This window comes from Hyperolius riggenbachi, chromosome 1 (assembly GCF_040937935.1).
Source record: "Hyperolius riggenbachi isolate aHypRig1 chromosome 1, aHypRig1.pri, whole genome shotgun sequence".
NCBI lineage: Eukaryota > Metazoa > Chordata > Amphibia > Anura > Hyperoliidae > Hyperolius > Hyperolius riggenbachi.
The window spans coordinates 656,555,875-656,569,085 of NC_090646.1; the positions used below are offsets into that span (position 1 = coordinate 656,555,875).

The 13,211-nt window shown below is 47.6% G+C and overlaps 1 protein-coding gene across 1 annotated transcript in view; it reads right to left on the reverse strand.

The window, feature by feature from the left end:
* Positions 1-5,760: 5,760 nt before the first annotated feature.
* The window catches only part of LOC137544047 (piggyBac transposable element-derived protein 4-like), a 31,604-nt gene continuing 24,153 nt past the window's right edge, over positions 5,761-13,211 (reverse strand). The window contains exon 2 of the mRNA XM_068265120.1: positions 5,761-5,891. Within this exon, the coding sequence (XP_068121221.1) occupies positions 5,761-5,891 (131 nt within the window). The remainder of the gene's footprint in view (positions 5,892-13,211) is intronic.

Consider the following 13,211-nt stretch of genomic DNA (forward strand, 5'->3'; position numbering starts at 1 on the left):
CTTTGCTGCACATTGTGGCTATTATAAAAGCTACGATTTGTGGCAAAGAAGGTAAGTTTCAGCGCCCGAGGGTGCTTGATAGCGGCCGCTGCCGCACCCAGACAGAAGGTATGTGAAATCTTTCCTACGGGGACGCAAACAATAACAAAAGGGACAAAAATATTCCAAAGTTACTCACACACATCCTGGACTGTCAGGTTCCCGCTGTAAGCTGACATCCTGCAACAATGCGATGCAGCAATCAGCGACGCCATACGTCCCCCTCCATAATTCACACCAATTAGATCCCCCTTTGTTTGGTTTTATTTTGAACAATAACCCGATGGTGTAGCCTAAGTAGCACCGCGGTGTCCTCTATCAGGGAGAGAAGTAGGCCAGATCTCCGAGACGGTGCACCGAAGTCAAAAGCTAACAATAGCGTGCAGCTTTCATTTCCCTATTACCTCTTCAAAGGCCTCTCTCCATCCCCGGCCTTTTATTTCATCTCCCCGGGTCCCGTTTGCGTTCACTCTGTCAACAATTATTCTGACAACTACACCCATTTTCCCTTTTAGTACACTAACAATATACAAAACGTAATATTATTACCCTAGGTGTCGAATAATAATAAGGGCTTTTTTTCCCCTCTCTTTATTTGAGGTGCCAGAAGGAGCAGAGGCTAGCGCAGGGCAAGACTGCCATCTATTGTAAGGCCGAGGTGAACGCGTTACTGAACACCAGCAATTCAAGGGTTGAAAAACAGAAGGTTTTGAGGCTTATTATGGGCTCGGTTCGAGAAGCATGTGAGGTATTTCTGAAATCATAACAATTCGCTTTTCACACCCGCTGCGTAGAATTACAATAATCCACGTTTGTTGATTAAAATAATCATAGCAAAAAAACAACAACATCAACAGAATCTCCTCCTCAGCTCAGATGTACTGTATTCATAGCTCCCAACTGTTTCTCTTTTAGAGGGACAGTCCCTCTTTGGGAACCAATTCCCTCTGTCCCTCTTTCACCCTTTATTTGTCCCTCTTTCAGGACGTACATATTTACAGATCTATGTAAATATATGTATTTCTCTACTGAAAAATGTATTGAAAGAGACTCCGAGCTCTAAATAAAAACGAAATTGGTACTCACCTGGGGCTTTCCGCAGCCCACCGTAGGTCGGGAGGTCCCTCAGCGTTCATCTGGCTCTTCTCCCAAGGCCTGGTCAGAAATGGCTCCCCGGCGGCTCCCGGCGACACTGGGCCCGAGTGTTGGGCTCCTTCTTCCTGAAACGTCACGTCTGTGGTCACCACGCCGGCCGCCTCGCGTCATCACGGCTGCCGGCGTGACAGTACTGCACATGCGCGATTAAACCGCGCATGCGCAGTACTGTCACGCCGGCCACCGTGATGACGCGAAACAGCCGGCGTGGTGATGACAGACGTGACGTTTCAGGAAGAAGGAGCCCGACACTCGGGCCCAGTGTCGCCGGGAGCCGCCGGGGAGCCATTTCTGACCAGGCCCTGGAAGAAGAGCCAGATGGACGCTGAGGCACCTCCCGACCTATGGTGGGTTGCAGAAAGCCCCAGGTCAGTACCAATTTTGTTTTTATTTAGAGCTCTGAGTCCCTTTAATGTACTCTAGATGTTATTTCTATTGCTTAAGGCTTCTTGCACACCAAGACGTTGCGGTAGGTGGCACGTTAAGGTCGCATAACGTGCACCTAACACAACGTATGGTGCTGCAAGAGCCGACGGTAGAGTGAGCCGCGTTAGGCGGCTCGATTCCTATAATGTCTCCCAGAGTGGCGCTGATTGGCATCACGTGGTCCCGCCAGCCAATCAGCGCCCGCCAGTGCAGTGAATATTAAGTAGCCATGTGCGCGGCTACTGTAGCTGGCTCTCCCTGCCTCCTCTCCGCCCCCCACTGCGCATGTGCAAACAGTCTAACGCGGCTATAGCCGCTCCAACGCCGTAGCATGCTGCACTTTGCGGAGAGCGTGCAGCGTTACATGTAACGCAACGTGGGCTGTGTGAACAGCCCACTTGTGTTACATTGCTGTGCGTTGGGGGAGCGTTACAGGCGCACTAACGTGCGCCTGTAGCGTCTTGGTGTGTAAGCAGCCTAAATTGATAGAGTTCTTATTTTTAAATTCTAAATGTAATTTCTATTGTTTAAATTGATATATTTCTTATTTTGAATTTTTTAGAATGAAGGAGAACTAATGATGATGGAAAGCCCCCGTACCCCCAATGCACAAAACCACAAACCTACGACCCTGCGGCAGAGTGCGCCAAAGGGGTCATATGCATATCGTCCCCTCCACCAGCACACCGCTCCCCTCCCAGTCATACCATACGTCTTGCTGGACAGGAAGTACATCACTGGGCTTCCTAAGTTTCCTCGTTGCATTCCCATCATGTAGTGCATACGCACTGCACTGCCACCGCCAACATTTTTCAAATGTATGCATCGCCCATTTACTTGCATTACCACCGCCACTGCATAGCCGCAGAAGTCGACCGGCAACACACTGTTCACATCCGGTGCAACGCTACGCAGTAAGGGCTTGGTTCACTAAGCCATGATAACTCAACTATCACACCTTATCAAAGATATCACACCTTATGAAAAGATATCACACCTTATGAAAAGATATCACACCTTATCAAAGTTAACACGCCTTATCAGAGTAGTACAACGAGCGCTACGAACCCGCAGGGGCTCAGTGCAGGACGAGTGCCTGCAATTAGCAGGCATAAGTTCATAGCGCTCGTTTTGCTACTCTGATAAGGCGTGTTAACTTTGATAAGGTGTGATATCTTTGATAAGGTGTGATATCTTTTCGTAAGGTGCGATCTTTGATAAGGTTTGATATATTTTCATAAGGTGTGATGTTTGATAAGGTGTGTGATATTTGAGTTATCACGGTTTAGCGAATCAAGCCCCAAGTGTGAAAGGCCCCATTGCCTTGCATTGTTGTTGTGTTACCCTGCGGTAAAGCAGGGTAATGCAACGCAGGTTTACAATGCAAGTGCAAAAGGGGCCTGAAGTGAAGAATAGTACACACTGTGGGCCCGTTCCATTTCACCTTTTCTCTTAAGTTTTCTCCATCAGGAGAGGATTGGGGAAGCCTCTGCATCATCGGCAGGCTTCCCACTACTGAGGTTAGTATGCCAAACTACCTATTGCCCAACTTTATCCCATTTCTGCTGAGTTGAATATACGTACGTGACATCATTTTACGGGTACATGGTGTCATCTCCGATGCGGCGGCATGGGATGCAGCGGCATAGCTAGCATAGTTGCCGCAGTATAGGGAGTTTAGTTGCCCAGTATACTGCCCAGTATAGCTAGTATAGTGCCCAGTATATAGCTAGTATAGTGCCCAGTATATAACTAGTATAGTGCCCAGTATATAGCTAGTATAGTGCCCAGTATATAGCCAGTATAGTGCCCAGTATATAGCCAGTATAGCGCCCAGTATATAGCTAGTATATAGCTAGTATAGTGCCCAGTATAGCTAGTATAGTGCCCAGTATATAGCTAGTATAGTGCCCAGTATATAGCTAGTATAGTGCCCAGTATATAGCCAGTATAGTGCCCAGTATATAGCCAGTATAGCGCCCAGTATATAGCTAGTATATAGCTAGTATAGTGCCCAGTATAGCTAGTATAGTGCCCAGTATATAGCTAGTATAGTGCCCAGTATATAGCTAGTATAGTGCCCAGTATATAGCCAGTATAGTGCCCAGTATATAGCTAGTATAGTGCCCAGTATAGCTAGTATAGTGCCCAGTATATAACTAGTATAGTGCCCAGTATAGAGCTAGTATAGTGCCCAGTATATAGCTAGTATAGTGGCCAGTATAGAGCTAGTATAGTGCCCAGTATATAGCTAGTATAGTGGCCAGTATATAGACAGTATAGTGTCCAGTATAGCTAGTATAGTGCCCAGTATATAGCCAGTATAGTGCCCAGTATAGTGCCCAGTATATAGCCAGTATAGTGCCCAGTATATAGCTAGTATAGCGCCCAGTATATAGCTAGTATAGTGCCCAGTATAGCTAGCATAGTGCCCAGTATATAGCAAGTATAGTGCCCAGTATAGAGCTAATATAGTGCCTAGTATATAGCTAGTATAGTGCCCAGTATAGAGCTAGTATAGTGCCCAGTATATAGCTAGTATAGTGGCCAGTATATAGACAGTATAGTGCCCAGTATAGCTAGTATAGTGCCCAGTATATAGCCAGTATAGTGCCCAGTATATCTAGTATAGTGCCCAGTATATAGCCAGTATAGTGCTTAGTATAGCTAGTATAGTGCCCAGTATATAGCCAGTATAGTGCCTAGTATAGCTAGTATAGTGCCCAGTATATAGCCAGTATAGCTAGTATAGCACCCAGTATATAGCTAGTATAGTGCCCAGTAATACGCCCTAGTATGGGTAGGTAGTGCCCGCCCACCACCGGCGGCCGTCGCTCTGGTTACCTTATGGGCTGGCGGCCGCTTGTCCGTATCCGCTCTCCTCTTAGCCGCATCTCCTATTACAGCAGCGCGTCACACGACTGCTGCAAGGAGGAAGAAAGCAGGGCGCTGCTTCTTGTAGCGGCGATATGCATCGCCGTTACCATGGGAACCGCTGCCGATTCCTTCCTCCTTTCAGCAGCCGTGTGATGCAATGCTGTTGAAGCTGCTGCAAAAAGGAGAGCGGCTATGGGGAATATAAGGAAGCGGCCCCGCTCATAAGGTAACAGGAGCGGCGGGAGGGGGAGAGGGAAAAAAGGCCAGATCCGCCGCTGCCACCCAAAAAACTAGCCACGGACTGATTAATCTCAGTGTGAACAGGCCTAATCCTTTTACTACCTGATTGACATGTACATACGCCGGACGTTTTAAAGTACTTAATTCCACAAATTTAGGAATGTACTGTAATTTCTGCCCTTTAGAGATTAAAACACGACTCTGTGTCAACTACAGCGGGATGTGAAAGTTTTGGCAACCTTGTTAATCGTCATGATTTTCCTGTATAAATCGTTGATTGTTACGATAAAAAATGTCAGTTAAATATATCATATAGGAGACACACTCAGTGATATTTGAGAAGTAAAATGTTGTTTATTGGATTTATAGAAAGTGTGCAATAATTGTTCAAATAAAATTAGGCAGGTGCAGAAATTTGGGCAACACAAAAAATAAATGAAATCAATATTTAGGAAGCCTCTGAACGTTGCCTGTAGGTTCCAATGAGAGTCTGGATTCTGGTTGAAGGTATTTTGGACCATTCCTCTTTACAAAACATCTCTAGATCATTCAGGTTTGATGGCTTCTGAGCATGGACAGCTCTCTTTAACTCACACCTCAGATTTTCAATTATATTCAGGTCTGGGTACTGAGATGGCCATTCCAGAACATTGTACTTGTTCCTCTGCATGAATGCCTTAGTGGATCTTGAGCAGTGTTTAGGGTTGTTGTCTTGTTGAAAGATCCAGCCCCGGCGCAGCTTCAGCTTTGTCACTGATTCCTGGACATTGGTCTCCAGAATCTGCTGATACTGAGTGGAATCCATGCGTCCCTCAACTTTGACAAGGTTCCCAGTCCCTGCACTGGCCACACAACACCACAGCATGATGGAACCACCACCATATTTTACTGTAGGTAGCAGGTGTTTTTCTTGGAATGCTGTGTTGTTTTTCCTCCATGCATAACGCCCCTTGTTATGCCCAAATAAATAATAATAATTATTCCAAAATGAAGCTGGCTTGTGCAAATGTGCTTTAGCATACCTCAAGCGGCTCTGTCTGTGTTGTAGGCGGAGAAAAAGCGCTTCTGTTTATCCAAGATTTTTCTTGGTCTGCCACTTTGAGCCTTAACTTGAATTGAGCCTGTGGTCTTCCATTTCCTCAATATGTTCATAACTGTGGAAAAAGACAGCTGAAATCTCTGAGACAGCTTTCTGTATCCTACCCCTATACCATGATGAGGAACAATCTTTGTCTTCAGGCCAGAGTTGTTTTGAGACCCCCATGTTGCTACTCTGTCTTCAGAGAAAATTAACCTCCTTGCCGGTTATCCCAAACTCAGTTCGGGGTAACCTGCGCAGGAGGATTTCTCAGGCCCCGCTGGGCCGATTTGCATAATTTTTTTTTTGTTACAAGCAGCTAGCACTTTGCCGCCGATCCGCCGCAATCCGCCGCGCTGAGTCGCTCCCCCCCGCCCCAGACCCCTGCGCTGCCTGGCCAATCAGTGCCAGGCAGCGTTGAGGGGCGGATCGGGATTCCCTATGACGTCCCGACGTCCATGACGTCGGTGACGTCATCCCGCCCCGTCGCCATGGCGACCAGGGAAGCCCTGCAGGAAATCCCGTTCTGAACGGGATTTCCTGCTTACTTTGATCGCCGAAGGCGATCGGAGTAGGTGGGGGGATGCCGTCGCTCAGCGGCTATCATGTGCCCTAGGCTCGCTACATGATTTAAAAAAAAAAAAAAAAACTCCTGCGCTGCCTCCTTGCCGGAGGAATTGAACCGGCAAGGAGGTTAAAAGAGGAGGGAAACTTACAATTGACCCCCTTAAATACTCTTTTTTTAATAATTGGATTCACCTGTGTATGTGTAACGATTGTGGAACTTCCTCCGTGATCAGCGCACAACGCGAGCGCTGATACGGCGGAAATCCTCCACAAGCGTATAATTGCAGGAACCCAGCAAAAGGTGCTACGCATCCGTAGAGGGAAATTCCTGTCGGCAGGTGGAGCTGTGGAGTGCAGAGGAACAGCTCCTCTGCCCTACCACACACGCCAGACAGGAATTGTACGAAGCGCAGAACGCAATCGCAAGAGAAGCGATTGCGAATGAGAACGAGCAAAGGGACAGGTTGTATGTGTGTGCACCAAACTAGTCGCCAACCCGCGACGGTGCACACACCACAGCAGATATGAAGTAGGAACGCGATCGCGAGAGGTGCGATCGCCAGACGTGACACAAGGTTACAGCAAAGCAGAGCACGAGAGTAGCAAAGGCACAGCAAATCATACAATGAGGAGATACGGAAAATAACAAACGCTAACTGAACGCGAACACCGCACTCATTCGCAACAGTGCACGCGTTCGTGCGCGGTCTCCACGTGATAAGCACAATAGAGACAAGCACGCCTAACTAACCACCGACAGACAAACATGAAACAGAGGACGCGAGCGCTTGCTTAACGGTTACCTCACCGAGCCTCCAGCAAGTGTTCGTAGCGGACAAGACAGACACACGAAAACAGGACCAAGCGAGATAGGATCCACAGCACTAGCGAAAAGAGGCCAGCGCGATCCAAGGAGACAGAACAGAAGGATCCACAGCGCTAGCGCAAGATGCTAGTGCGATCCAAGTGAGACAGATCAGAAGAGATAGCTGGTAGCAACCGCTGCACCAGCTATACTCCAAGAACAGAGATCAGAACGATTTCCTGTCGACCACCACTGGGACAGGACAATCGCAACAGAACAAACAAAACAGATAAGCAATCCTAACTGCACTAGGGAAATCTGCCTAAATGCAGTCCCAGGAATTACTCTTAAGCTGATCTTCAAACAAAGAGCAAGGCTGACACTCCTCCAGGAGTGTTTCACAGGAAGAATCCTTATGACCAGCCAAGCACTGTGGGAAACACATAGTACTTATAGTACACGCCTCCAATGAATGTGGCCAGGCAATTTGCATGACAACGTATGCAAATTCCTCAGCAAGCACAAGCTGCAAAACTGACAGAAGGTCTCCTTTCCAGAGTCCTGCAGCATGCAAACCTAAACAATGGTCAAAAAGCTGCCTGCCTGCACAGGCAGTTGAGCAGATCATTACAGTATGTAGGTCAGGGGCCACAGAGCTTACCAAGCCAATTTGTGTTCCAATAATTAGTTCTAAAGTTTTTGTTATCAATAAAATGACAACAGTGATCAAATGTATGCACCTGCCTAAGTTTATTTAAACAATTATTGCATACTTTCTGTAAATCCAATAAACTTAATTTCACTTCTTAAATATCAGTGTGTGTGTCTTCTATATGATTTATTTAACTGACATTTTTTATCGTAACAACCAACGATTTATACAGGAAAATCATGACGATTAACAAGGTTGCCCAAACTTTCGCATCCCACCGTACATAATTTTTTGTGGAACTTATCCATGGATTCCCCTTTGGCATGCCACTGTCCAGGTGTTAGGGCCTTTTAAACAATTTTTCCATCTGTTTTGTGGCCAGAAGCAGCTCTTATAGATTTTAGAATTCGCCTGGCCATTAAAGTCTATGGTGGTTTGCCCATTCGTGAACATTTGTGGAAGATTTGCATTCGCGAACCGGAAATTTGATGTTCATGACATCACTAGTTAGGATTAGGTGGGGGGGTTAGTGTTAGGAGTAGGTGGGAGACTCAGTGTTAGGCATAGGGTAGAGGGGAGGTTATTGTTAGCCATAGGTGGGGAGGGGGTTAGAGTTAGGTATGGATTGGAGAGGGTCAGTGTGATAGAAAGGTCAGGGAAGCTGATCGGCAATAATTTTCAGTTTACCGGGTCATTTTTTTTCACATGTACTTTTCCTCACTCATTCTTCCTGCGTGCAACTGAGTTAAGACATAGTATGAATGACAGAATGGCTAAGCTGTACTAAGCTGTCAAATGTACCATCATTCCTCCTGACAGCGGAGTTCCTCTTAAACCTATAAACCAGCTCAGTAGCACAAACACGGGAATGGCTCTGGGAATTAAGCTGTAACCCACGTCTGGTTAATATCACGCCATAAACATGCATTTTTCATGCATACGTTTCATTTAAAAAACAGAAAAAAAAACATCTTTGCCCCCCCGATGCTGCCGTTGTGGAACACTCTGCTGGTGATTTAAGCCTGTCTTCCACCGCATTAAAGAGACACACAATTATTCTTTGTCAAATAAATAACAATTCCCAACAAGGGTCAGAGAGCCATCACTCTTCAGCAGCATCCCGAGAAAATGGCTTTTCTGCTGCGGGGCCATTCATCACACCTGATAATAGCACCGCTGTTTTCTGCTGTTTTATGATGGCTTTTGATGCACGTCAGAACGTGAGCGAGCGAGCCAGGGCACCTGATTATCGATATGAACTAACAGAAGACGCGAAGACCCCACCGCGCCGCCATAGAGGGCTGAACACCGCTGCTGCCGCTGCTGCTGCTGCTAGGGCAGGAATGCAAATGAAAGTTAATCTGCTTGCAAATGTAAGAATACCATTAAAGGACCAATAGCATGAAAAGTTGTGAAATTTAAAGGATAACTGAAGTGAGAGGCATATGGAGGCTGTCATATTTATTTCCTTTTAAGCAATACCAGTTGACTGGCTGCCCTGCTGATCCTAATGCTTTTAGCCATAGCCCCTGAACTAAAATGCAGCAGATCAGGAGTTTCTAACATTATCGTCAGATCTGACTAGAGATTAGCTGCATGCTTGGTTCTGGTGTGATTCAGACACTACTGCAGCCAAATAGATCAGCAGGACAGCCAGGCAACTGGTGTTATTTAAAAGGAAATAAATATGGCAGCCTCCAATGTATTCTTCTCACTTCAGTTGGCCTTCAAAATACAATACGTACATCAAAAATTTGCATTTCTCCTGGAGTGAAATGCACTATAAATCACTTTTTTTTTCCTATGTTGCGGTTGCTTGCTTATAGTAGGTAACAAAAAATCTGACAGATCTGTTACATTTTGTACTAGTTCATCTCCACGCAAGAGATTCTCAGACCATGGCTGGATTTGAGGGAAGGCCACAAAGGCCATGGCCTAGGGCTTCAGAAAGCAAGGAGCAGACAGTGGGCTGGCACAGTCAGGCAGTTAAACTGCCAAACATGTTAACTGCAGCAGTCACAAATTCCCAACAAGGATCAGAGAGCCAGCTGTGATGATCCGCTCAGCTGGCTGCACAGGCAGACAGCTGTTTGTCCATTCCTCTAGTCTGTGGGCTGCAGGTCTCTGGAACAGAGACCTGTCTTTTCATTGCAAGTTTCTGTTCTGTTCTCTTGCTGGGGAATTTGCATACATTCGTTATGCAAATCCCCTACCTGCCTTCTTTGATGACTGGCACTATAAGAGCTTTATGTTTCCCAGAATGCTTTGCTGGTCATTTCCCTTCCTTGCTCAGTTCCTGATGGACACTGCTGGAGTGTCAGCCATTGCTATCTAGTATAGTTAATTCCTGGGGGTTGCTTTTGGCTCCCCTTCTAGCCCAGTCAGGTTGTATTATCTGTATTGCCTGTTCTGTCTTGTCTTGCCTGTTTGCCATTGTCCTGTCCCTATGGTGGTTGACAGGAAATGGTTCTGATCTATGTTCTTGGAGTATAGCTGGTGCAGCGGTTGCTACCAGCTATCTCTTCTGTTCTGTTTCCTGGGATCGCGCTAGCTACTTTGTGCTAGCGCTGGGGATCCTTCTGTTCTGTTTCCTGGGATCGCGCTAGCTACTTTGTGCGAGCGCTGGGGATCCTTCTGTTCTGTCTTGTCGGTCGCGATTGCGCTGTCACCAACGGCGGTTGATAGCGAATCGTTCTGTCTTGCTGAGATCGCACTAGCCGCTAGCGTTAGCGGCTGTGGATCTTTCTGATCTATGTTCCTGCTTGGATCACACTTGCTCTGGCGGAAGAGCGGTGGATCCTTCCTGCCTAGTTCTTGTTTTTCGTGTGTCTGTCTTGTCCGCTGCGCTTGCTACAGGCTCGGTGAGGTAACCGTTAAGCAAGCGCTCGCGTCCCCTGTTTCATGTTTGTCTGTTTATGGTTAGTTAGGCGTGCTTGTCTCTATTGTGCTTATCACGTGGAGATCGCGCATAACCGCGTGCACTGTTGCGAATGAGTGCGGTGTTCGCAGTTAGCTAGCGGTTGTTATTTTCCGTATCTCCTTATTGTATTTGCTGTGCCTTTGCTACCCTTGTATTCTATTCTGTTCTGCCTTGTGTCACGTCTCGCGATCGCACCTCTCGCGATCGCGTTCCTATTTCGTATCTGCTGTTGTGTGTGCGCGGTCGCGGAGTGGCGACTGGATTGGCGCACACACATACAGCCTATCCCTTTTGCTCAATCTCATTCACAATCGCCTCTCTTGCGATTGCATTCTGCGCTTCGTACAATTCCTGTCTGGCACTTGTGGAGGTACAGAGGATTGGTTCCTCTGCACTCCCCAGCGCCATCTGCCGACAGGAATTTCCCTCTACAGGTGCGTAGCACCTTTTGCTGGGTTCCTGCAAACTATACGCTTGTGGAGGATCTCCGCCGTGTCAGCGCACGCGTTGTGCGCTGATCACGGGGAAAGTTCCACAGTCGTGACACCAGCACTCTTCAGCAGCATCCCGAGAAAATGGCTTTTCTGCTTCGGGGGCCATTCATCACACCTGATAATAGCGCCGCTGTTTTCTGCTGTTTTATGATGGCTTTTGATGCACATCAGAATGTGAGCGAGCCAGGGCACCTGATTATCGATATGAACTAACAGAAGATGCGAAGACCCCACTGCGCCGCCATAGAGGGCTGAACACCGCTGCTGCCGCTGCTGCTGCTGCCAGGACAGGAATGCAAATGAAAGCTAATCTGGCTGCAAATGTAAGAATAGGAATAAAGTACGACAAAAGTTGTGAAATTTAACCACTTAAGGACCAGGCTATTGTTGTCTGATCTGTGCTGTGTGGGCTCTCCAGCCCACAGCACAGATCAGGTTTCAGCCAGGGCGATCAGACTTCCCCCCTTATTTCCCCACTAGGGGGATGTCCTGCTGGGGGGGGGGGGGCTCAGATCGCCGCCGGCTATGTTGTGTTGCGGGGGGGCTCCTCAAAGCCCCATCCGCAGCGTTTTCTGCCCTCCCTTCCTCTCCCTCCCTCTCCCTCTGGGCTACGCAGGACGGAAATCGGTCCTGCGTTGCTTAGGATAGGCTTCAGCCTATCAAGTGCCGGTGATCCCCGGCCAATCAGAGGCCGGGGATCGCCGATCTCCTTTACGGAGCTGCTGCTGCGCAGTGTCGTATGATGTAAACAGCGGGGATTTCTTCCCCACGTGTGTACATTTAGCCTGCGAGCCGCGATCGGCGGCTCGCAGACTGTTCACGGAGACACCCTCCGTGAACTGACATGGAACGGCCGCTTGTTCGAGCAGCCGTTTCCATGGGAAACCACTAACGACCTGCCGGCGCCTATCGGCGTTAGGCGGTCATTAAATGGTGTTAAAATACATCAAAAACATTTCTCCTAGAGTGAAATGCACCATAAATTACTTTTTTTTTTCCTATGTTGTGGTTGCTTACAGTAGGTAACAAAAAATTGACAGATCTGCTCAATTTTTGACTAGTCCATCTCTGCACGCAGGGCCGGTTCTAGACTTTTGCTGCCTAAGGCAAACTTGTGAGGATGCCCCTCCCCCCCCCCAAAAAAAAACTGCTCACCCTAAGTCAGCTTTCCTCCATTCCTCCTCAGTCAGGACAGCAGTGCCTCCTCCCTTCTGCTGGGCAAGTCAAATGAAACACTGCTGCTCTCCTGCCTCCCCCCTCCTCACTCACTGTCACACTCCTCACACAGCACAACAAGCTGCCTTTCCCAAATGATGACCTCTTCACCCCGCTCGCTCTCCTCTTGCTTCTCTTTCTACTCTGACTGCATGCTGTTAGTGTAAACACAGTACAAACATGCTGCCCCTGTAATCTCTGCCGACCAGATGCAAATGTTTCACCTTGCTTCATGATAGAGCCGGCTCTGTCCGCACGAGAGAGTCTCAATATTACCTTTAGACTTTGCAGGGCCAGGCTGAGGCACTGAGGGTGCACCCAAAGCACATTTAACATTTATATTGCGCTTTTCTCCAGGCGGACTCAAAGAAATTTGATCTGAAGCCACTAGGGGGTGCTCTATAGGTAGTGGCAGTGTTAGGGAATCTAGCCCAAGGACTCCTAACTGAATAGGTGCTGGCTTACTAAATAGAAAGAGCTGAGATTTGAACCCTGGTCTCCTGTATCAGAGGCAGAACCCTTACACCATCCAGCCACCCAATATAGAAACTAATCAGCTACTCACAGCTGTAAATCTTGAGATTGACTACTGTTTGGCAGCCCGCTAGTCGAGTGGTTAGTATCACCCAAAACCACTAGTCAAACTAGTGCTAGCTACAGGGGCGTATCTGGGTAATATAGCGCCTATGGCAAACACTGAAATTGCGCCCCATATCCATACTGGAGGTCTTCCTTCAGTATGG